Here is a 22,815-nt window from a genome sequence, read left to right as displayed (position 1 = left end):
ATATGAAAAATTTAGCAATTTTCAAACTTTAAATTCTTATACCCTAAATTAGAGAGATATGTCACACAAAATAGCTAATAAATAACATTTCCCAAATTCCCAAAATTTTTATTTTGTTAAGAAGTTATAAGGGTTAAAATTTGACCAGCAAATTCTCATTTTTCCAACAAAATTCATAAAATCATTTTGTAGGGACCACATTACATTTGAAGTCACTTTGAGGGGTCTACATGACAGAAAATACCCAAAAATGACACCATTCTAAAAACTGCACCCCTCAATGTGCTCAAAACCACATTCAAAAGGTTTACTAACCCTTCAGATGCTTCACAGGAATTTTAGGAATGTGTAAAAAAAAAAAAATGAACATTTAACTTTTTTCACAAAGATTTTACTTAGACACAATTTTTTTTTTAACTTCTACAAGGGTAACAGGAAAAAATGGCCCCCAAAATTCTTTGGGAAATTTCTTCTGAGCATACCGATACCCCACATGTGGGGGAAAACCACTGTTTGGGCGCATGGCAGAGCTCGGATGGTAAGGAGTGCCATTTGACTTTTTGAATGAAAAAATTTGCTGGAACAATTAGCGAACACCGTATTGTGTTTGGAGAGCCCCTGATGTGCCTAAACAGTGAAAATCCCCTACAAGTAACACTAAAAACCTACAAAATGTATTAAGAAAGGAGACCAAAAATCCATCTTTATAAAACATCACGCAATGAAGAATCAAGACACATTCAAGAAAATGATGAAAATATTGTAACAGGACAATTAAAGTGTACTTGTCATTTCAGGTGATTGTTCAGAATAAAATGTTATGTGCACACGAGAGGAACAACACTATTTATGACCATTATATGGCTTCTATTGTGCACCAGTTTTTACTTTTGCAGACTCGATGTTAAGCACCTGTCTCAGTTGAGCAGGGCTCCGCTCCCTTCCCCTATGGCCTTTTCTTGTGCTCCAAGTCAAGTTTTATTAGTCAGCTTGTGTGTCTCAGTGACCTCATCTCCGTAGGCCTCTTAAAGTGTAGAAGGACACAACTCTGTGTCTGAGTGTTAAGACAGTACTGTGTTTAGCTGCCATTGTTAAATACCCAGACCTATCTGTGACTCCATGTCAGTATCCATTCTGCCGGAGGATCAAGAACCTGTGTATAGTCTGAACTGAGTCCGAATCCTGTCTGCCAGTTACTCCGAGTCTAGCCCGTATCTGCGATCCTGTCCCCCGGGGTCAGCAGCTGCAGTGCCTAGCAGGGGTACCTGACGGCTCCATGCAGTTTAAGTCTGACTCCACCATAAAGAGATGCAGTGAAAACCAGGTAGCCGCTTAGCTACGCTAGATAAAGCCATCCTGTGGCACAGTGGGTTCACGATTGCCATGTGCCACCTGCATGTGTGACAGATGCACCAGGAGCGTATTGTTGCTCAGACACAGCAGTCTCCTCGTCCAAATCTGCCCCTTTCTGGATAAGCATCTCAGTATATATAGCCATTGTATATACAGAGTCTGGTGTGTGCAGGGTTAGCTTTCTCGACTCTGCTTCATGCTAAATCTAAAATCTCCGATTGTGTCATAATGGCTGCACTTAGTAAACTGTGTGACACGGTTGTATGTAAAAGTTTTGGGCACCCCTGGTCAGAATTACTGTTATTGTGAACAGTTACTAAAGTTTACATACCCTGGCAGAATTTTTCCTTTCTTGGCCTTTTTTTCAGAGATTATAAATGATAACACTAAAACTTTTTCTCCACTCATGGTTAGTGGAGCATGGTTTATTGTCAAATTAGTGTTTTTTCTTTTTAAATCATAATGACAACCCAAAACATCCAAATGACCCTGATCAAAAGTTCACATACCCTGGTGATTTTGGCCTTATAAAAAGGCACAGAAGTTGACACAAATGGGTTTGAATACTACTAAAGGTAACATCCTAACCTGTGACCTGTTTGCTTGTAATCAGTGTGTGTGCATAAGAGCTGAATGAGTTTCTAGGATCCAGACAGACTCTTGCATCTTTCATCCAGCCACTGACGTTTCTGGATTGTGAGTCATGTGGAAAGCAAAAGAATTGTCAACGGATCTACTGGAAAAGGTAGCTGAACTGTATAAAACAGGAAAGGGATACAACAAAATATCCAAGGAATTCATAATGCCAGTCAGCAGTGTTCAAACTGTGATTAACAAATGGAAAATCAGGGGCTCTGCAAAAACAATACTACGGTCAGGTAGACCAACAAAAATTTCATCTACAACTGCCTGGAAAATTGTTCGGGATGCAAAGAAAAAACCCCACAAATAACGTCAGCTCAAATACTGGACTCTCTGAAAACTGGCGGTGTGGCTGTTTCAAGATGCACAATAAGGAGGCAGTTGAAAAAAAAATGGGCTATATTCTCGAGTCACCAGAAGCCATTACTGCGCAAATGCCACAAAGTATCTCGCCTATAATACTCAAAACAGCACAGAGAAAAGCCTCAAAACTTCGGGAACAAGGTAATTTCAATTGATGAAGATGAATGCAGAATGTTATCAGCAAATACTGGAGGAAAATTTGCAGTCATCAGCCCGGAAGCTGCGCATGGGACGTACTTGAAGATTCCAACATGACAACGATCAAAAACACAAGGCCAAGTCAAACTATCATTGGCTATAGCAGAACAAAGTGAAGGTTCTGGAGTGGCCATGTCAGTATCTGACCTCAATATCATTGAACCACTCTGGGGAGATCTCAAGCGTGCAGTTCATGCTAGACAGCCCAGAAATTTACAGGAAGTGGAGTCTTTTTGCCAAGAGTGAGCAACTTTACCATCTGAGAAAATAAAGAACCTCATCGACAACTACCACAAAAGACTTCAAGCTGTCATTGATGTTAGAAGGGGCAATACACGGTATTAAGAAATGGGGTGTTTGAACTTTTCATCAGGGTCATTTGGATGTTTTGGGTTGACTTTGGTCTTGATAAAACACAGATGACCTACACCAGCAGATGACATGGCTCCCGAAACGATCATTGATTGTGGACACTTCACACTAGACCTTGGAAATCAAGGTCCCAGAATCTGGAGGAAGAGTGGAGAGGCACACAATCCAAGCTGCTTGAGGTCTAGTGTGAAGTCTCCACAATCAGTGATGGCTTGGGGAGCTATGTCATCTTCTGATATAGATACACTGTGTTTTATCAAGACCAAAGTCAGCACAGTCGTCTACCAGGAAATTTTAGAGCACTTCATACCTCCTTCTGCTGACAATTTTTGGAGATAGAAATTTAATTCTCCAGCAGGATTTGGCACCTGTGCACACCACCAAAAGTACCAATACATGATTTAAAAACAACAGTATCACTGAGCTTGATTGGCCAGCAAACATGCCTAATCTTAACCCCATAGATAATCTATGGGGTATTCTCAAGAGGAAGATGAGACACCAGACCTAACAATGCAGACGAGCTGAAGGCTACTATCAAAGCAACCTGGGCTTCCATAACACCTCAGCAGTGCCACAGACTGATCGCCTTCATGCCACGCTGCATTGCTGCAGTAATTGATGCAAAAGGAGACCCGACCAAATATTGAGTGCATTTACTGAATATACATTTCAGTAGGCCAATATTCCAGATTTGAAAATCATTTTTTCAAGCTGGCGTTATAAAGTACGGTATTTTAATTTACAGACATAATGACTTTTAGGTTTTCATTGGCTGTAAGCTATAATCATCAACATTAACAGAAATGAACACTTGAAATACATCACTCTATTTGTAATGACTCTAATATATGAGTTTTACTTTTCGTATTGAAGAATGGAAATAAAGTAACTTTTTGATGATATTCTAATTTTGTGAGATGCACCTGTATATATATATATATATATATATATATATATATATATATATATAATAAATGTTTACAATAACAGTAGTTTTGACCAGGGGTCTCCAAACTTTTACATGTCACTGTGTAGACCCAGAAAATAGATTCTGCTGTTTTAGATTTGCCGCAACCGTTTGGTCTCAAAACCTCCAACCCTTCCTTGGCTTTACAAATTGTTACTGCCTGTTGAATAAAAACTACTGTCAAACAGTTGCTCCTACTATAGCTTTAATTCTCTGTACCGGTCAGATTAAGCTGTCCACATCTCCTTTCCTACAAAATCCTGATATCAACAGATGTTTTTTCCTTGCAGTAGATGCATCTGCCATTGGTGTAAGAGCAGTTCTCTCACAAAATTCTTCTAGATCTAGAAATTATCTCTGCAGATTCTTCTACAAGAGATTATCCCCTGCAAGGAAGTTATTCCATAGGTGACTGTGTTCTCTTAGCTCCTTCAAAAAAGTGTTAACATTCTTCAAGGGATAATTTTATGGTTAATTTCCAAGTGACCATCTATTTTGGAATATCTAAAGTCAGCCTGTAGGCTGAATCCACAACAAACTTGGTGGTCTCTCTTCTCAAGGTTTGAATTTCTCCTCACCTACTGTCCTGCCCAGAATAACGACAGAGCTGATGCCCTAACCAGATCCATTGACGTATGTGATGCATCTGAAGATGTGCCCTCACATGTAATTTAACCTGAAAGAATGCAGACTGCCATCTCTGCCCATTTCAATTCTCCAACTAAAGGTCGTTTTCTGGTCTCAAAAGCACTCCACCGGAAAGTCTCATCTTGGGACCATTCTTCTCTGGTCTCTAGTCGACCATATGTTAAACAAACTACTGAACTGCTTTATCGTTTCTACTGGTGATCCAAATATTACAATATTTCAAAGAATTCATAGCATCTTGCTCCTATTGTGCAGATTAGACCCTCACATTAAGCTCCTGTCTGCCCTTTTCAGCCCCTGCCTGGTCCGAGATTTCCAAGGACTTTGGTACATACAGATCTTCTCGAGGCGCAAGGATTCGCTGGGTTGTAGTGGACCGTGTCTCCAAGATGCTTAATTTATTTCCATTATCAGGACTTTCATCTTCTGTACAGTTTGGCATGGTGTTTTACAAAAATAATTTCCAGTTCCACAGTCTCACAGCTTGCATAGCCTCTGAATGTGGTGTGCAATTTTTTCCAGATTCTGGAGCGAGCTCTGCAAGAATTCAAAAAACTCTTTGGACTTTGCAGCTTATCTCCAAAGTAATGTGAAGATTGAGAGAATGAATCAATCAGTGGAGCAATATTTATTAATTTTCTCCAACTCCCATCAAGATAATTGGCTGGATTTGCTTCCTTGGGCTGAACTGACCTTCAACAATTCAGTTTCAGAGTCGTCTCCACTTGTTACAGAGTATGGTAGAGAACCTTGTATACATCTGCCTATTGCTCCTAAAAGTCTAATTCTAGCTGTGAACATCCGTCTCTCAGGACATAAATAATTTCTGGTCTAAGGCGCAATTGTCTGCAAATAAAGCAAAGTGCTGATATGTACCGTCGACCTGTTCCCAAAAAGGTTTGGCTTTCCACCTAAAACATCTCTTTAAACACTTGTTGCAAAAAGTTAACTCCTAAGTTCATCGATTCATTTCAAAGTATTCAGCAAATTAATCTTGCCATTTTCCATCTACACATACTTCCAAAGCTAAAAATCCATAATGCCTTTAATGTCTCTTTACTACATCCTCTGGTCTTCAACCTTAAGAAAGTTTCTGCTTCTACCTCTGATTCAGACATAGAGTATATGATCAACTAAAAGCTGGACTGTAAGGTTTATGGAAATCTCTTCTACTTTATAAACTAGAATGGATGTGGTCCTGAGGAGACATGCTGGGTGCCGAAAATGAACATTAACGCTCCAATCTTATGCAAGAGATTTCGTGCTAAGCATCCATTTTCTTCTATTAATAACTATTCAGGAGGAGACCCTAAAGGGGGGTTTTGTTATGCACCTGCCTCAGCTGGGCAGTGGTCTTCTCTCTTCCCATATGGCTGCCATTTGAATAATGCCACGTTGGGTTTTAAAAGTTACCCAACATACATCATCTCCTTCTTAAATCCAAGATAGACACACCCTTTTCTCAGTGTTAAAATAGTTCTGTCATCAGCTGGTGTCTGTTTTGGACTCAACTACCGTAACTTCTTCTGTTGCTAAACTATCCTGAGACGTTTGTGATTCTCTATCTAGCGCCTAGTGCTCCCTGCTCCCCAAGACCAGCTGTTTAACCTATCGCTTGTTGCAAACACTATGAACTGACATTCAGAAACTAATTACTACACTGCACTTTATGATTTCTAAGACCCCCTCAGACCTCTTTGCTAACCATCTGCTAGCTCTCTACGGGTTAAACCAATTGTCTGACGTGAACATCACAAACTGCTATTATAGACTGGTTACATTTAGCGATTCTGTCACCTATATCTGTCTACTCTTTCAGACCTGCCATTATCCTCTTCATCTGCCCTCCTCGTTCTGGGACCTCGCTTCTTTGTCTATAACCAAGCATAACCAGATGTCCGGTTCCTACTGTTGCATGTTTGTTCCAAACTGCTGCGCCACCACCTCAGGTCCGTGTGTCGACCCTGGTCAGAATCTTTGTAAATTAACATCATGAGGTTCGCCTGACACTCTATTGCAAGTTTTCAGTGATCTTTGGGCTAGTGGGTGAAAACTAGCTGCTACTAGGTCTCCTACATACCTCAAACAATAAAGAAAAGGGCGGCACAACTGATATTGCCCAGAAAAATAAAGATACCAACAATCAAGTCTAATATCCGAGTTCATGTCTTATAAATCATATTTTGGTATAAGATTGTTTAATCCACATTGTTTAAGGCCTCCTATACAAAGTACTGTATATTTAGCTAATCCCTCCTCCTTTGACATCCATAGGCAGATGTCATTGGATACCTCAATGAGCTGGCAGTCTTGATTTTCCATGATGGATTTTTAGCACTTTTTCAAAGTGAACAATGAGTTCAGGATGCAGATGGAGAAAAAAGTGGCTTGTAGAGGAGAAAGAAACATATTTCTGATATTTATTACATATTTTTCACTTGCACGATTAATTTATGCAAAATTTGATAAAAAGTCAGATGCCAATTGACTTCATTCTGTCAACAAGAGAACATATTTTTACTTGCAATTGTTTTTTTCCCCCCAAAACTTATATTTTTCTGTTAACATGGCTGCATACTAACTGTAGCAATGGATGCACAACAGACAAGGCACACACCTACTTTCTATGAAAAGTTTTATTGCATTAACATTTTTCTTTTTAGTATGGAAGCATATACCGTACAGAGCTTAATGAGATGCAGAGTTCACATTTCAACCGAAAACAAAAAAAATCATTTAGTCCTAAGACTTGGGAAGCCCAGTTATAGAGGCCTTTAGAATATCCAGCATGAAACCCAGATCATTACAATCTCTAAAAACGGTATTTTAAATAAGCAAAAAAGACACATGGTATAAGTTATTGCCCAAAAATAATTCAAAAAATATTCTGCAAAATTTTAGGAATGGAATGTGGAATATACATGTAAATATTTATCGCTGTACACGTGGTATGAAAAATAAGTGTAACATATGCGCTGAAGCACAGATATGTGCAGCCTTCGCCACTCCGCCTCAATACTAGGTTTACCAAAATAGAGTATGATGTCAAGCAGTTATATACAGATGGGAAGCTTCAGGGTGTCCTGCAGGAGAGAACTAAAGGATCTGAAAGCAGGGCCAAATCCAACTATTAACTAAGCAATATCTACATATAGGCGTGCAGTGTATTGTGGGTAATTAATAGTCTGTGTGCAAGTCTGAATTTTTATATCTTGGATGTATGAAATTGAAGCATGTTCATTTCTGCAGTCAATTAAAAACAAGCTTTAGGTTATGTTCCCACAATGAGCTTTTGGTGCATTTTTGATGTAGAGAATTTTCTGCACCCATGCTATAAATTAGGTTGCTTATGTTTTTTCATTGCGTCTATCACGTTATTGAAGCTACATTTTTTGTCTCCTTTTGGTGTATCATGCTTTGAATAAAGATGCTTTGTTTTTGATACTTCCTGGCATTTGGCTTTGACAAAACTTAATTAATATTTAGATGTGGATTACCATATTTTTCGGACTATAAGCCCCCCCCCCAATTTTCAGAAGGAAAAAAAATGAATTTGTCAAATGGGGGTCTGTCTTACAGCCCGAGTTCAGCTTACCGGGGGGGAAGGAGGGGGGATCGGCAGAACTGGTGGAGCGGGGTCACAGGAGTTGTTCGGTAGTCCAGGTAGATCTAACTTCCATCCCAGGCTGATGCGGCAGTGCTCGGGCTTCATTGACATTTTGCGAAAGCCCGAAGCCCCCCGCACATTCATTGCTGCAATGCAGTGGCCTCCGGAGACGCCGCATGTGCAGATTGAGATCTCAGCATTGAGATCTTGTCGCCGAGATCTCATCTGCACATGCGCGGTCTCTGGTGGCCATTTTCCCAAAAGCCACCGCATTGCAGCAATGGAAATGCGGGGGCTCCGGCCTGTCACAAAATATTGGCGGAGCCTCCACACAACCAAACCTATCGCACCAGCCAGGGATGTGATTGAGATCATTGCCCTACAGATTTGGACCACTGAACACCCCCCTCTTCCCAGCCCAGGGCAGGCAGAATCGCCCAACTTCTGCTTCCACCTCACTCCTGGTAAGTACAATCAGATTATAAGACGCACCCCCATTTTACCCAATAAAAGTGCGTCTTATAGTCCAAAAATACGGTATATGCGTTTTGGATACGCTTCCATTTCAGAAACGCACTAACACAGTGGTGATGAGATTTCTATAAATCTCATTCACTGTGCTGGAACTGTAAGATGCTGCATTTTAGATGCAACAAAAATAGGCATCAAAAACGCACCAAAAACTCATTGTGGGAACACAGCCTTATAGTTCAGTGCTTGCTGGTATGAGAATACCTGATGGGCTATGAGATCTTACTTAGTGCTAATAGATAAACAATGGGTTAACAGGAGTCAAAAAGAAATTTTTTTAAGCCAGGTTCCCATGATGAGTATTTGGTGCGTTTTTGATTATGCAGATTTTCTGCATCAATTAGTTAAATCAAGTAATTGGTGTTTTTTTCTTCATTGCATTTTAAGTGTAAATTTTACATACATTTTAATAGCTTTTATTCCACTGCAGTTTGTTTCTATTTGGCGTGTTGAACTTTAAATATTAAAATATTTCAAATAAGTATTGATAAAGTCATGTGCGGATTACATGTGTTTTTTACATTTGGATTTTCTGCATCTCATTCAAGTCAATGGGGAAAATCCACAATTAAAACGCTTATTAAACACAAGAAAAAATTGGCATGCTGCAGATTTAAAAATGCACAGCAGGTTAATTTTCACAGCGTTAAAAAAAATAAAAGCAGAGTATTCATGAGATTTCTGAGTCTCATCCACACTGCTGGAATGGTAATACCCTGTGTTTTTGCGCACCAAAAAATCATGGGAAGATTCTTTTGTATCAAACTATTCTGTAAATAGCCTTATCCAAACCATTATATTCTTGTGAGATTTCTAAGAAGGGTCAATTTATAAGAATATTAGGGCTCCGCTGGTCTCAGTCTTACATTTGTATCTTTGGAAGTTTAGCTTCAAAGACTGGCAAAATGTCAACAAAGTGCGCTCCGCAGGCACAACAAACCATTACATTACATTCAAAAGAAAAATCACAACACAAAAACACCACATGGAATTATGACAAAGATCATACAAAAAGTAATCTAGAGGCGCCACCCATAAATTATACTGCCTAAACCGGGGGGGGGGGACGACAAGGAAATACAAGAAGCTATAGAAAATCTCAAAGAGTGAAGTCATAAAAAAGAACAAAAAGGGCAAGTGATGCAAAAGTACAAAAAGGAGAGTTTAAATGCAGATGGAGCTACAAGTACCGCTATACCGCTATCAATAGTGTTTTATCTGTTAATACTCCATGGCAAATGTTTAACAGCATGACTTGTAAAAGTGAGCATGAAAGAGTGGACTGCATGCATGCCAATGGCATGTGAACTCACTGTAAAGACCATATGCTATGGTATACGTAAGAAAAGACGCACGCACATAGATTACATGTCTCTGACAAACTTGTATGCAACACACTAAAAAGCTATTAGTGCACAATTCCAGTAAGAAGACATGGTAATAACTGATATATGACATACTGTCATTATTGGACATGTGACATAACATGATACCTAAAGTCTAAAGCTCATTGAAGGGAATCTGTCATCCGGATTTCACTCCTCATACTATTTATATGTGTTTGAATTAATATGAAAATGAGACAGTAGATCTGAAGCCTCTGTCACTCAAGCTCTATTCCCTGCCCCTTGCCACCTCCTACTGGTTTTATGAAAACTTCTATGCTGTGCGACTTTAGGCACCGCAGCCATCAAGGTGATGCTGGGTGGAGAATAGACTTGGAGTGACAGAGGCTTCAGATCTACCATAGCCATTTCCATAGCAATTATAATGCCGATTCCGCAAGAACAGAAGTAGGGACTGGCCACGTAAAGGTATTGGCTGGACTTGTCTTTAAAGAGCTACATGTGAGTGTAATAATTTTGGGGTGTGAAATTCGCTGTCAAGTGTCCCTTTTGATCAATCTTGAAGCTCTACATGGTTCAGTTGAACAGCTGAATAAATTCCCAACAAGAAAATATGGGTGTACTAAATAATTATAAAAATCAAAATAAATATACACAAATAATATCACCCAAATCATAAAAGGACTAAAATTTGTATACTCCGGATAACAATCCAATAATATAAAAAATGGAGTTCCATACAGAAAATATATAAAAAATATCAATTTTATTACACAAAACATACATTTGTAATAATCAAGTAATAATGCGGCACGCGGCTCCCGGGCATTACAACACCACACTTCATGGGTAAGCACTAAATTGACTTTTTTTGGCATGTAACTGGGTCTTTCAGATAACGCTGCAATATATACTGAGGTTTGTCTTTCCCATAGCATTTTGGATTCATGTTGGCGTTTTTCTGAGGGAGCATGTCTTCATCAAGTGTGAATATAATTAATTGTATGTGATATATAAATAGAATTTATGTGCTCTTTATGTGCTTTTATTGCATGACATCATTTTATTTTTATGCCATGGACCCGTGTATCAGTTATTAGGGTTTTTTACCATTATTACAAATGTATATTTTGTGTAATAAAATTGATATTTTTTATATATTTTCTGTATGGAACTCCATTTTATTATATTATTGGATGGTTCAGTTGAAGCCTGAGTAGCCCATGATAATGAAATTATGCTGGTTTGAGCCATTTTAAGGTCAGCATATGAAATATTCTAACTGAAGTGGATTTCATTTTTCTTGGTATGCAAATAAGCTGTGAAGATCTATGGACCGTACATAAATATACCTGAGCATCTACCTCCAGAGCTTATTTTAAATGAAAGGGGGTGTTACCAATGTGAGACATATAGATCAGGAGAGCAGACTGTCAGTCATTACATGTCTCACACTGGTTACGACGACATTCATTTAAAATAATCTCTGAAGGCAGATTCTCATCGAGATCAGTGTCTGGCCCATAGATCTTAGCTGTTCATTTACATATTAAGAAAAACGTGGATCTCTCTGGAATGAAACATCGGTTCACAGATATGAAGGTGTCATTTCATTGAGCTTTATATGACCTATATGCCCTTATAGACGATCCTACTGACAGAAAACGGCTTAACTCTTAAAGGGAATCTGAATTCTAAAAGTTGGGCTGTATGGATTACAGTATAATGTGTATGTGTAACCTTTTCATTAGTTTCTACATTGTTGGGTTGCTTGCGCAATAGCAAATCTCTATAGACAACACTATATGATGAAATATCCCTCTGGCAGAAAAGGTATGCACAAAACAAGATCAGGTCAGCGACCAAATTCACCGGAAGTTTGTGAAGACTGCAAAACTGATAAATGGAGTGTATTGAAAATGTTATACATAATATATTTTAAGTCTGTACTGCTCATCTTTTTTAAAAACCCCCTCGCAATGCGTCAACAGGGATGATGAAATTTTAGAAGTAACAGAATTCTTAAAGTGTATATATACCATCTATATATATATCTATATATCTATATATATATATATATATATATATTGTATGGCATACTTGGATATAAAAGAAACACTTGATAAGAAGCAGGCAGAATAATACATTTTGAACTATAACCATGATTGCAACAAAATATGCCTGAAATTCACAGATACAGGCAGTTTTACTGCAAATAGGTGCAATTTTCACACTGATCGTTAATGGTCTCATGGATTTTCCTGGAAAACTGCACAATCACAGCCAATTGATGTAAAAACATCCCTAATTTGCAGTGAATCTACATTCTACTGTGATGTTCATCTGCTATACATGGACTCTCCATTAATCCTGCCCCCACAGTTGTGAAATGCATTATCAAGCTGTGGTGGACATTGTAAAGAACCTTTTCTAATATGGTCTTCTCACAAGAGAAGGGATATGTAATTACTTGAAAAACGGCCGAGAACTTTACAGATTCATAATACTACTACATATAAGAACTTCTATGATTACATGTGTCTTCATCTTCCATCAACACAAAATTTTCGAGATTTGCAATTCAAGTTTTCCTCAGAGACAATGCATCCTAATGACTAGGCCCAGAACAAGTTAGTGGTTAGTTGGCACAGTCAGCTATGGCAAATGATGGCAGACAAAGTCAAGTCAGGTTGGTTAGCAGAGCTGGAAGTAGTAAAGAAGAGAGACAATCATTGTGTTATTGTGAAGAAATCAGAGAATCAAATGAAACAAAGGTTCCAGAAAACAGGAGCAAACAGAACTGCTGTATGTTGGCGGCTTCTTCTCAGCAGGACCTCTTGGCTATTTCAAAAATAGAGTTGTATTTTTGTGAAACATTCAATGTCAAGCTGGTAAATGAAAGTAATGTGGTGTCTTTCTGTGCGGCAAAGCTGGCGCAGAAATCCTCATACCACATACTGGTAAGGATCTGCTTTTCCCTGGTCTGGTGTAGCGAGGGGGCTAAGCCATGCTATTGAGAACGGGTGGCCAAATACTGCCTTCAGGTTCATCCATTTTGTTTTTTTAGCCCATCTTCTCTCTTCCTTTTTCAACTGTTCTATTCCCTGAAAATAAAAAGAAACTTTCAGTAAAGATGGATGACTATGGCTCGATGTCACAGGACTATATAATGATTATGAGTTTCTGGTAGTCCTATGAGATGGGTCAAGGTGGAGGAGTCATTTAGAACTCCAAAACAGAGGGATAAGTAATGGATAGATTGTATGTAAGTTCTAGGAATTCTGCATCTTCATCAAATGCTTCTAATCAAAAACCTAAGCCACCAACACCACAGAGCAGTCATAAAACACATGTTTAAGAGGATTATAGTTTTAGAAAAAAGAATAAAATGTTACAGAAGCATCAGACATCACAAGCTTATGTGCACATAACATTCTTCTAACGCAATCTCAATATTAATACATTATGGAATAAGTGTGGTGAGATCGAAGAACTAGTTGTATCTCAGGTTATGCTTTGCTTGTAGTGTATGTTCAACTGTAGCCAAATCTAAACCTACATCAGTTTCTGCATATATTTTGGTAACAGAAGCGGTGGCCTGGGCACTAAATTGCTGTAAAGACCTGTGGCACCCCACTGAACATCAAATCCCTTTGGCTCTTGTTGCCTTCCCGTGTAGCACCAATAACATTGGTTGTACATTGTCCTATCTTACTCTGCTCTCCAAGATGAGCCTCAAGATCTAGAGAGGCACAGTTCCCAGTAATGAGACCCCAGAAATTACAACAGATGAAAGAACTATAGGGCAAAATTTGTGTTAGGCCAATTTTTATGCCTGAGATTCAGTCATCGTACAGGCCACAACTGTAAATGATGGATTACTAGACAAATCATTGCCCCACACGAGTCACAACATCTTCATGGTTTAATGTCTCCTGACCTAAACTCAACAGCCTCAAAGGCATAGGGACCATGAAACCCGCCTAAGGGGGATGTCCTATTTCTTCACTTCACCCTGCTGGTACACCGGGGAAGCCAGTTAATTGCTGCAGCAGTGGTAGATGGCGCATATTCGATGCAGCCAAGTTACATATTTATCAGCAGGGAAGATCAGAGCTGCATTGCTTGAATAACAGGGGAATTTAACAGATGAGAACTTGTTTCCTAGATTATCCCCTTTAGACTTCTTGGGAAAATTTTACCCAAAGTCAACCCCCACACCTCAATTAAGTACTGGTTACAGTACTGGAGCCTCAGATATTTTGTTCAATATTAGAACATAGCTGGAGCAGTACATTGTCCTGTACAAAATAAAGGGTGAGCCATTACCACCCTCAAGCAATGTTATAATTTATGTAAAAAGTTCAATGCCACATATACATGGTGAATGGAGCCACCATGTTGGAAATTAGGATCTGACACCAAGATTAAAGTTAGATGGGAAAGTAGAGCAGTTAGGAAACACAGCGAGGAATTAGGAACCACTGCCATCATCTGTGATAGTTAAGAAGCCAATATTACAGTGTATCTAGCTTTTTACGTGAACTCATTCCTATAGTTAGACTTCCAATAATGAACATCAAGTAAAGGAAAACCATTAGGGGCAAGCAACACTAGGGCCTGAACTGGGAGAAGCAGGCACAGGGGAGGAGGATGTCTTATCATCTTTTGAGTAATAGTCTGAGGGTTGAGATATCAATTCATCTCCATGCAAACATTACCGTAGCAGACTGGGAAAGCGGCTCATATCTTTATGAGTAATATTGTATGTGATGGAGAGAATGGTTCCTCTATTGGCAAGTAACATCATAGGAGTCTGGCAATACTGAGGACTAGGGCTATATTGTCGAAAACTGACTGTAACAGTGAAAACAATCCCTCTATATCTTGGCGCACGGCACACAGTAAGTGGAGGGGTTCTGCTTACACTAAAGGTGCCCATAAACATATATTTAAAGTCAGGTAAAAAGGCCAAATTCAGCAGGAGTTTCGGATTATCTTTTGTATACGGGGTGTCCTAACACACTGATGGCAGTGTACATCGGGGAAACAAGGATCAGGCAGGATGTATTTAGATAGGCCTGACCCTATGCTCCTATAGGAGATGAGCTGCTGTCAGGATAGTGGCAGGGGCTTAATATCCTTCTCCCAAATGTGTGTGGGAAATATGTATGGCTTCAGAAATGGATAAATGGGACAAATAGCTGGTGGCCAATGTCTATCTAAAACATATGGGCATCTGAAAGTATATAGACACTTTGAGAACATTTTTTGTTACTTGAACAGGCCCAGTCACCAAGTCAAAAGTGGGCAGTTTATGCTCTTATTTTATTCCCACTGCTCCCCTGAGTATTGTTTTTTTTTTCAACTCTTACAAAGAGTTCCAGAGTTTGGACTTTTTTATTCAGTGCTAATATTTACGGTCTTTACCGAGGGCGCATGGTTTGCAGGGTAATTATGCAGAGCAGCCTAAAGACAAGTCCGCAGAAAATTCTGTGAGCAATGCCCCATAGCAAAGACCATAAAAATAAGCACTACATAAAAAGGCCAATACCTGGAACCACATGGTAGTTAAAAAAACAAAAAACAAAACAAAACTCAGGGATGCAGTGAGAACAAAATAAGAAAAAAATTGGGATACTTTTGACAGATCTTCTTTAAAGGATTCGCCCAGATCCGCTCGATTTTGTATGTGATTGCATCTGTTTTGATCACTCTACACTAATGTGAAAACTCTGATTACATGCCCATTTGGAATCTGTCTGCTAAAAGTAATAAAAAAACAAAAGATGATGCAAACTGGAACCAAAGTTCCCATTTTTAAACGGATCTATCAGCTTTAGTTTTAATTTTTCATATGTGTTTGTTCCATCTTAAATTGATTTTTACTGTTCTCGGCATGTACAGAGCTAAATAACAGATGTTTTAAGCTGAAGACATAATGGATGGCCATCTGATGTGACCTGTTTCCAAAATACATAAATGAAAAAAAAAAAAAAATAGATCTGTCTACTATCCATTTTTTGGAAGAACAAAAAAAAGGTGTGCAGACTTTTGGGTCCTTTCAAAAAATGGATAGTGGATGGAGGAGAGGCAAATGGATACCGTTTTAGAAAAAAACAAAACAAAAAACATTCAATGAGTTGAGCACTTAATTTTCGCTTTTATGTTTCCCAAAAGGATCTTAAAAGTGAAAATTAAAGCTGACATGTGAACAGAGCATAAGACTTACTTGCAACTAACTGAAATTTCCTGATAACAAGGACACTAACAGCCCATATAACATGATTTTGATGAACAATTCTAGTATGAACAAAGGCAAGAAGGATAAATGAGGAACTCACCGTTTCATCAGTACAGATGGAGTGTACTTGTGTGCCAAACATCACAGCCGTGAAGATGAGGAATAGTAAACCCTCAAAGCACAGCAGAATAAGGAGGATGACTGTGGTAGGGGGAGAGAAGGAACTGCACTCTATGGGAACATGACAATAACAAAAATTAGAGGATGAGTAGTCAGCCAAGTGCGAGCTTGTCTGTGTACACGGAGCAGGTTTCACACGTTTTTAAATCATTGTAAAGATGATTTTACTTATACGGTAATTGGTAGGTGTTTAACCTCTAGAACCCTACACTTTCTGGTTCAATGTGGTGACCCCTTTTACAGTGGTGCTCCCGACCACCCGACAGGTTGTGCTGAAATTTGTGGCTGGGAATGCCCCGATGGAGAGTAAAAATGAAAAAGACGCAACACTTCAGTCCCGTCATCTTCTCAATATGCCATTACTTACTGAAACAAGAATACCCCTTAAGAAATCATATCTAAAATGTTTCTCAAGCCATTTAACAAAGCATCTGTGGCCAGTCCACTGACGCTGTAAGGCTGTGTGCACACGTCGCGTTTTTTTTTTTGCGTTTTCGCTGCGTTTTTCTGCTGCGGAATCGCCGCGAAAATGCATCCCATGCAATCGTATGGGATTCCGCAATGCTGTGCTAATGCTGCGGATTTTTCAGCTGCGGAATCGCATAGCCGAAAAATCCGCAGCATGCCCATTCTTTTTGCGGAATCGCGGCAATTCCGCACCCACAGGAATGCACTGATCCTCTTACTTTCCGCATGTGGCTATGCCCACCATGCGCAAAGTATGCGGATCATGTGTGGATGGTACCCATGGCCTGGAGGAGAGGAGACCGTCCTCCAGGCCCTGGGTACCATAATCCTGTAAAAAATAGAATAAAAAAAAAAATAGTGATATACTCACCCTCCGGCAGCCCCCGAAGTCCTTCCCGCCTCTCACCACGCTCCCGGCATCTTCCGGTCCCATTAATGCTTTGCGCGAATGACCACTGATGACGTCACGCTCTCGCGAGCGTGACGTCATCTTAGGTCCTTTGCGCAGCATTTCTGCAACGTGGGTACATAGCCTAAAGGTTTCTGTAGGCAATGGCAGCAGTGCTAGGCTGATTGCACGTGTAAAATATAGACATAGTAAATTAATAAAACATGGATTTTTGTGATAACTCACCGTAAAATCCTTTTCTCCGAGACGCTCATTGGGGGACACAGATACTCTGGGGTGTATGCTTCTGCCGCTAGGAGGCTGACACTAAGTGGAAAAAAAGAGGTTATCTCCTCCTCCGCCATATACACCCTCGCCCCTACTGCGGGCGGAAATCAGTTTGGTGCCAAAGCAGTAGGAGGACAACAAAATCAGCCTTAATACAGGTACAACATGTCCAAAGAAAACACCACTCTTATATCAAATAAGTAAATTAATTTAAACAAAACAAGAGCCAACTGGCTAATAGGGTGGGTGCTGTGTCCCCTAATGAGCGTCTCGGGAGAAAAGGATTTTATGGTGAGTTATCCAAAAAATCCATGTTTCTCCTTCGCCTCATTGAGAGACACAGATACTGTGGGACATCCTAAAGCAGTCCCTGGGTGGGAGATTGACTCACCGATCCAAGCTACATGCACCTCTTGTTTAAAGGTGCGCCACCGCTGCTTGGAGAATCCTTCTACCCAGGCTCGCATCCGCTGAGGCCTGAGTATGGATATTATAATGTTTGGTAAAAGTGTGCAGGCTGGGCCAGATTGCTGCCTTGCAAACCTGTTCCGTTGAAGCCTGGTGCCGAAGCACCCAAGAGGCGCCCACTGCCTGAGTAGAGTGCGCTCTGATCCCTGCTGGAATCGGCGTGCCTCTAATGAGGTAGGACTCCTGAATAGTCAAACGAATCCATCTGGCTATGGTCGATTTTGAGGCAGCAAGTCCCTTCCTGCACCCTTCGGGGAGCACGAACAGCGTGTCCATCTGACGAAAGGGTGCCGTCCGTGACACGTACCTCCGGAGGGCTCTTACCAGGTCTAACGTGTGAAGAGCCTTTTCCACACGGTGCACCGGTGCTGGACAAAATGAAGGCAAAACCACATCTTCATTAATGTGAAAAGAGGACACGACTTTCGGCAGAAAAGGAGGGGCTGGTCTGAGGACCACCTTATCCTTATGGAAAGTGAGGAATGGAGCTCGGCAGGATAGGGCCGCCAGCTCTGAAACCCGCCTGATGGAAGTGATGGCCACTAGAAACACCACTTTCCAGGAAAGGTACCTCAAAGAGATATCCTGAAGCAGTTCAAATGGAGCTTCCTGCACAACACTTAGGACCATGTTAAGGTCCCAGGCGTCAATATGCGCCTTATATGGAGGTACCAAGTGGGAGACTCCCTGAATGAAAGTCTTCACCTGCAAATTGGTAGCAATTCTGTGCTGGAACAGGACGGATAAGGCCGATATTTGTCTCCTGAGGGAACTTGGGGCAAGGCCCGAGTCTAAGCCCGACTGGAGAAAAGCCAAGATGTTGGGGATGGAGAATCTCAGAGGAGAAACACTGTGGCCTCGACACCAAGCAAAGAACACCTTCCGGGTGTGGTGGTAAATTCGTGCTGAAGCAGGCTTCCGGGCGCTAATCATTGTAACGACCACCTCGCTCCCGAACCCTGCCTGGGTTAGAATCCAAGATCCAACGGCCATGCCGTCAAAACACAGGGTCCCTGAGTTCGCGTGGCAAATCGGCCCTTGAGACAGTAGATCTGGGCGCTCTGGCAGACGCCAAGGAACGTCGGCGAGCAGCTGCATTAGATCTGCGTGCCACGCTCGACGGGGCCAGTCTGGGGTCAGAATAGCCGGCACCCCTTCCGTCTTGATCCTTTTGATGACTCTCGGAAGTAGTGGCAGTGGGGGAAATAGATATGGGAGGCGAAACTGGTTCCATGGCAGAACCAACGCGTCCACCGCAAATGCCTGCGGGTCCCTGGCCCGAGCAACATATGTGGGCACCTTGGCATTCACTCTGGAAGCCATCAGGTCCACATCTGGAGCTCCCCACAGCTGACAAATCTGCTGAAAAACTTCGGGATGTAGAGACCACTCTCCAGATGCAACACCCTGCCGGCTGAGAAAGTCTGCCGCCCAATTTTCCACGCCGGGGATGTGGACAGCCGAAATCACCGAGTGGTTTGCTTCGGCCCCCTAAAAAACGTGCACCACCTCACGCATGGTTGCTCTGCTGCGGGTGCCTCCCTGGTGCTTTATGTAAGCCACCGCCGTGGCATTGTCCGATTGAATCCGGATGGGGCGGCCTGCTAGAAAGTGATGAAACTTCTGCAGAGCCAGCCGAATTGCTCGTATCTCCAATAAGTTGATCTGGAGGCGTGCCTCCTGTGGTGACCACCGTCCCTGGGTTGTGTGGTGGCGAAACATCGTTCCCCAGCCGAGGAGACTGGCGTCGGTTGTCATTACCAGCCAATGATCTGGGGGGACATTGACCCAGACTTGGTGAAACCAGAGTAGGCGGCCGCCCCCCTTGCTGGTGTCGTCTGGTAAAGGCCTCGAGTCATTTGGCCGACAATCTTTGGGATCTGGATCCCCTCGATCTGGGGTGCTGAGTACGCATTCTCCTTAATGGGTTGGCTCTATATGAGACCTGACGCTCCCTATCCTGGTTGGGGCGGCCTGAGGCGGCGGAATTGGCCGCTGTAGTCCACCTGGGGTTGCGAAAAGGCCCGAAAACGTGCCTGAAACGGGTAACGAAAAAGCGTTTTGACTTTTTGTTGAGGGAGAAACCCGGTCTTTCCTCCTGTGGAGTTGGAGATAAGCTTCTCCAACTTCTCCCCAAATAGGCGGCCGCACTGATAAGGCAGGGAAGTCAAGGACTTCTTAGAAGTAGAATCGGCTCGCCATGTCCTTAACCATAGGGCTCTTCTGATAGAAATTGCATTAGCGGCAGCAAGTGCCGAGCAATTGGCCGCATCCAAAGATGTATTGATTACATAGTCTCCGGCCATCGCCATCTGACCTCCGAAATCTCTGCAGGTACATCCTGCTCCTGCGTGACCTTGTTTAATGTTTCTGAACATGATATCATAGCCGTGGCTACCCAAGTTGCTGCGAATGAGGAAGCAAGCGCTGATCCTGACGCCTCATATCCTGAGCGAGCTAAACTCTCTATAAGGTGATCCGTGTGATCCTTAATCGAGGAAACACTAGGGACGGACAGCAGGGTCTTATTGGCTAGGCGCGAAATCGGAGGATCCACCATCGGGAATTCCACTCATTTTTTACGGAGGTCTGGAACAAACGGATACCTTGTTTCGAGTGCCTTTTGACCTGAGAAATGCCTGTCTGGACGTTCTCTGTGCCGCTGCACTATGTCCTCAAACTCCGGGTGAGAGGAAAAAATTCTGTGCGGGCGCTTCACTCGCTTAAATGCCACTTTATGCCCCGGAGCCGCTGCGGGATCATCCTCAATCCCCAGGGTCTGATTGACGGCCTCTATGAGGCTGTCCACTGTTTCACGTGACCCTGGAGTGTCCAGGTCAAGGGGCTCGTCCGAGTCGTCATCTGAGGTCTGCTCGCTATCAACCACTGGTGACGGGGGGCGAGAAGCAGAGCTCACGGATGCTGAGGCACCGGGAGACACCGTATGGGTTCGATCCCCCGGGTCTGTCTGGAGTGAGAGGCCCCTGCAGGCCGGAGGCTCCTGTGAGGTAGAGAACCCCTCTAAGACAGGCGAGCCAGTGTCCCTGCCCCTATTTGGGGCCCGAAGGGACTCAAAACCTCTCGTAAGTGACGCCATAGGTTGCGACAGTGATAACGCCCATTCCGGGGCTTGGTCGCAGGGGAGGGCTCCTGAGGGCGTTCGGACTCGCAGACTTCGCTCTGCGCCCGCGGAAAAAACAGACCGACAGGAGATACATCTTCCTGATATGCTGTACCTGTCAGGCATCCACCGCGGGAAGGCACTCTTTGCTTCGATTAGCATAGCCTCTCTGTGGGGCTAGGGGGGAGCACTTACCCCAGTCCTGTCCTGTGTCTTCAGCGTGCGAGGCGTCGCTTTACCTGCGCGCCAGCACTGTGGGCAGGCCCCCGGACGGTACTTCCTTTAGCGGCCTAGCTTCGGCCTGAAGCCAGGGCCTAAGTTTTTTCGGTGTCCGCCCAGGCTATGGGGGGCGGGGCCGCCGCGATGCCGGGGACTTCCGGCTGCGGCCTAGCGCTGGCTGAAGCCACGGCCTCGATTTTTACTATCTGCCCGGGGGGGCGTGGAACCGCCGGGACTCCAGAATCAAGGCTGGGACCGGACCCACCACTGCTGGACGCCCGTCTCTGCTGCTGCCTGAGAGAGGCCAAGGGCTCCAGCCCTGTGCCGCTGCAGGAGCCCTCCCTGGCCATCCACCTCCATCCATGTCAGGTAGAGGGGAGGGGGGCCATATGAAACAAGGAAGGGTGCAGGCACCCTAGCTCCATCTAACCCCTTCAAGGGGTGAGGAGAGGGACCGTCCGCCGCCTTGCCCCACTGCAGTCTTAGCATTGGTGGGGCAGTGGGGGCCGCACGGACTACGCTTGTGCCTCTGTGCAGCCTGGAGTTTCAATACCCTCGGGTGGACAGGGCTAAGTCCGGCATCAGGTCCCACAGTGCGAGAGAGGATATGTGGAGGGACACTCGCACGTGCTCGCCCGTCGCTGGTTTGGGGAGATCGGACCCTTTCAATAGGATCCGTCGCCCCTATCTCATCTTCATGTGAAAAAAGGGAATATCCAGAAAAAAATCCAAGTTGCAGGAGAGGATACGTGGAGGGACACTCGCACGTGCTCGCCCGTTTTTGGTTTGGGGAGATCGGACCCTTTCAATAGGGTCCGTCGCCCCTGTTTTATCTTCATGGGGAAAAAGAAAAAAAAAAGGTCAGTCTTGAGACAGACCGACGTGTGCCTCCAACAGACACTAAGCAAAAACTGATTTCCGCCCGCAATAGGGGCGAGGGTGTATACGGCGGAGGAGGAGCTAACCTCTTTTTTTCACTTAGTGTCAGCCTCCTAGCAGCAGAAGCATACACCCCACAGTATCTGTGTCCCCCAATGAGGCGAAGGAGAAAAATAAAATGTCTTAAGGTGACCAGTATGGCAAGAGAAATTCCCCCTGCCTATACCCAGTCTATGGCAGCTTACAATGCCATTGAACACTTCAGTGCGTATTTACTCACTTGTCCAGTCTTCTTCAAAACAATACAGGAAATGAAACCCTACCATGATGAGGGCATGCAAGGAAATCAGAGCTATGTACATCTGAAAAAGAGAGAAAATGTCAGCCCTAGGACATCCACAGACAGAAAATTACATTTCACAAAATTCTCTAGATTATTTCAGGTTAATCAAAAATACAAAAACTAAACTTGATATTAGGTGTCTTATATGGCTTCTAGTTTAGAAACAGAATGGATGTCCTTCACAATA

At 42.7% G+C, this 22,815-nt stretch overlaps 1 protein-coding gene across 4 annotated transcripts in view; it reads right to left on the bottom strand.

The window, feature by feature from the left end:
- Positions 1–22,815, bottom strand: part of ZDHHC3 (zDHHC palmitoyltransferase 3) — an 87,737-nt gene that overhangs the window by 5,247 nt on the left and 59,675 nt on the right. For 3 of the 4 annotated variants that reach the window (XM_073550079.1, XM_073550078.1, XM_073550080.1), the window contains exons 5-6: positions 22,566–22,647; positions 16,375–16,505 (exon numbers count right to left, since the gene is read on the bottom strand). In XM_073550079.1, the coding sequence (XP_073406180.1) occupies positions 16,375–16,505; positions 22,566–22,647 (213 nt within the window). Of the gene's footprint in view, positions 1–7,164; positions 13,135–16,374; positions 16,506–22,565; positions 22,648–22,815 lie in introns of those variants that run through there. The other variant, XM_073550081.1, reaches the window with a different exon arrangement.

Source organism: Dendrobates tinctorius, unplaced genomic scaffold, assembly GCF_039654945.1.
Source record: "Dendrobates tinctorius isolate UK_male_01 unplaced genomic scaffold, ASM3965494v1 ptg000162l, whole genome shotgun sequence".
In the NCBI taxonomy this organism is placed as follows: Eukaryota; Metazoa; Chordata; class Amphibia; order Anura; family Dendrobatidae; genus Dendrobates; species Dendrobates tinctorius.
This window is presented reverse-complemented; position numbering and strand designations above follow the sequence as displayed.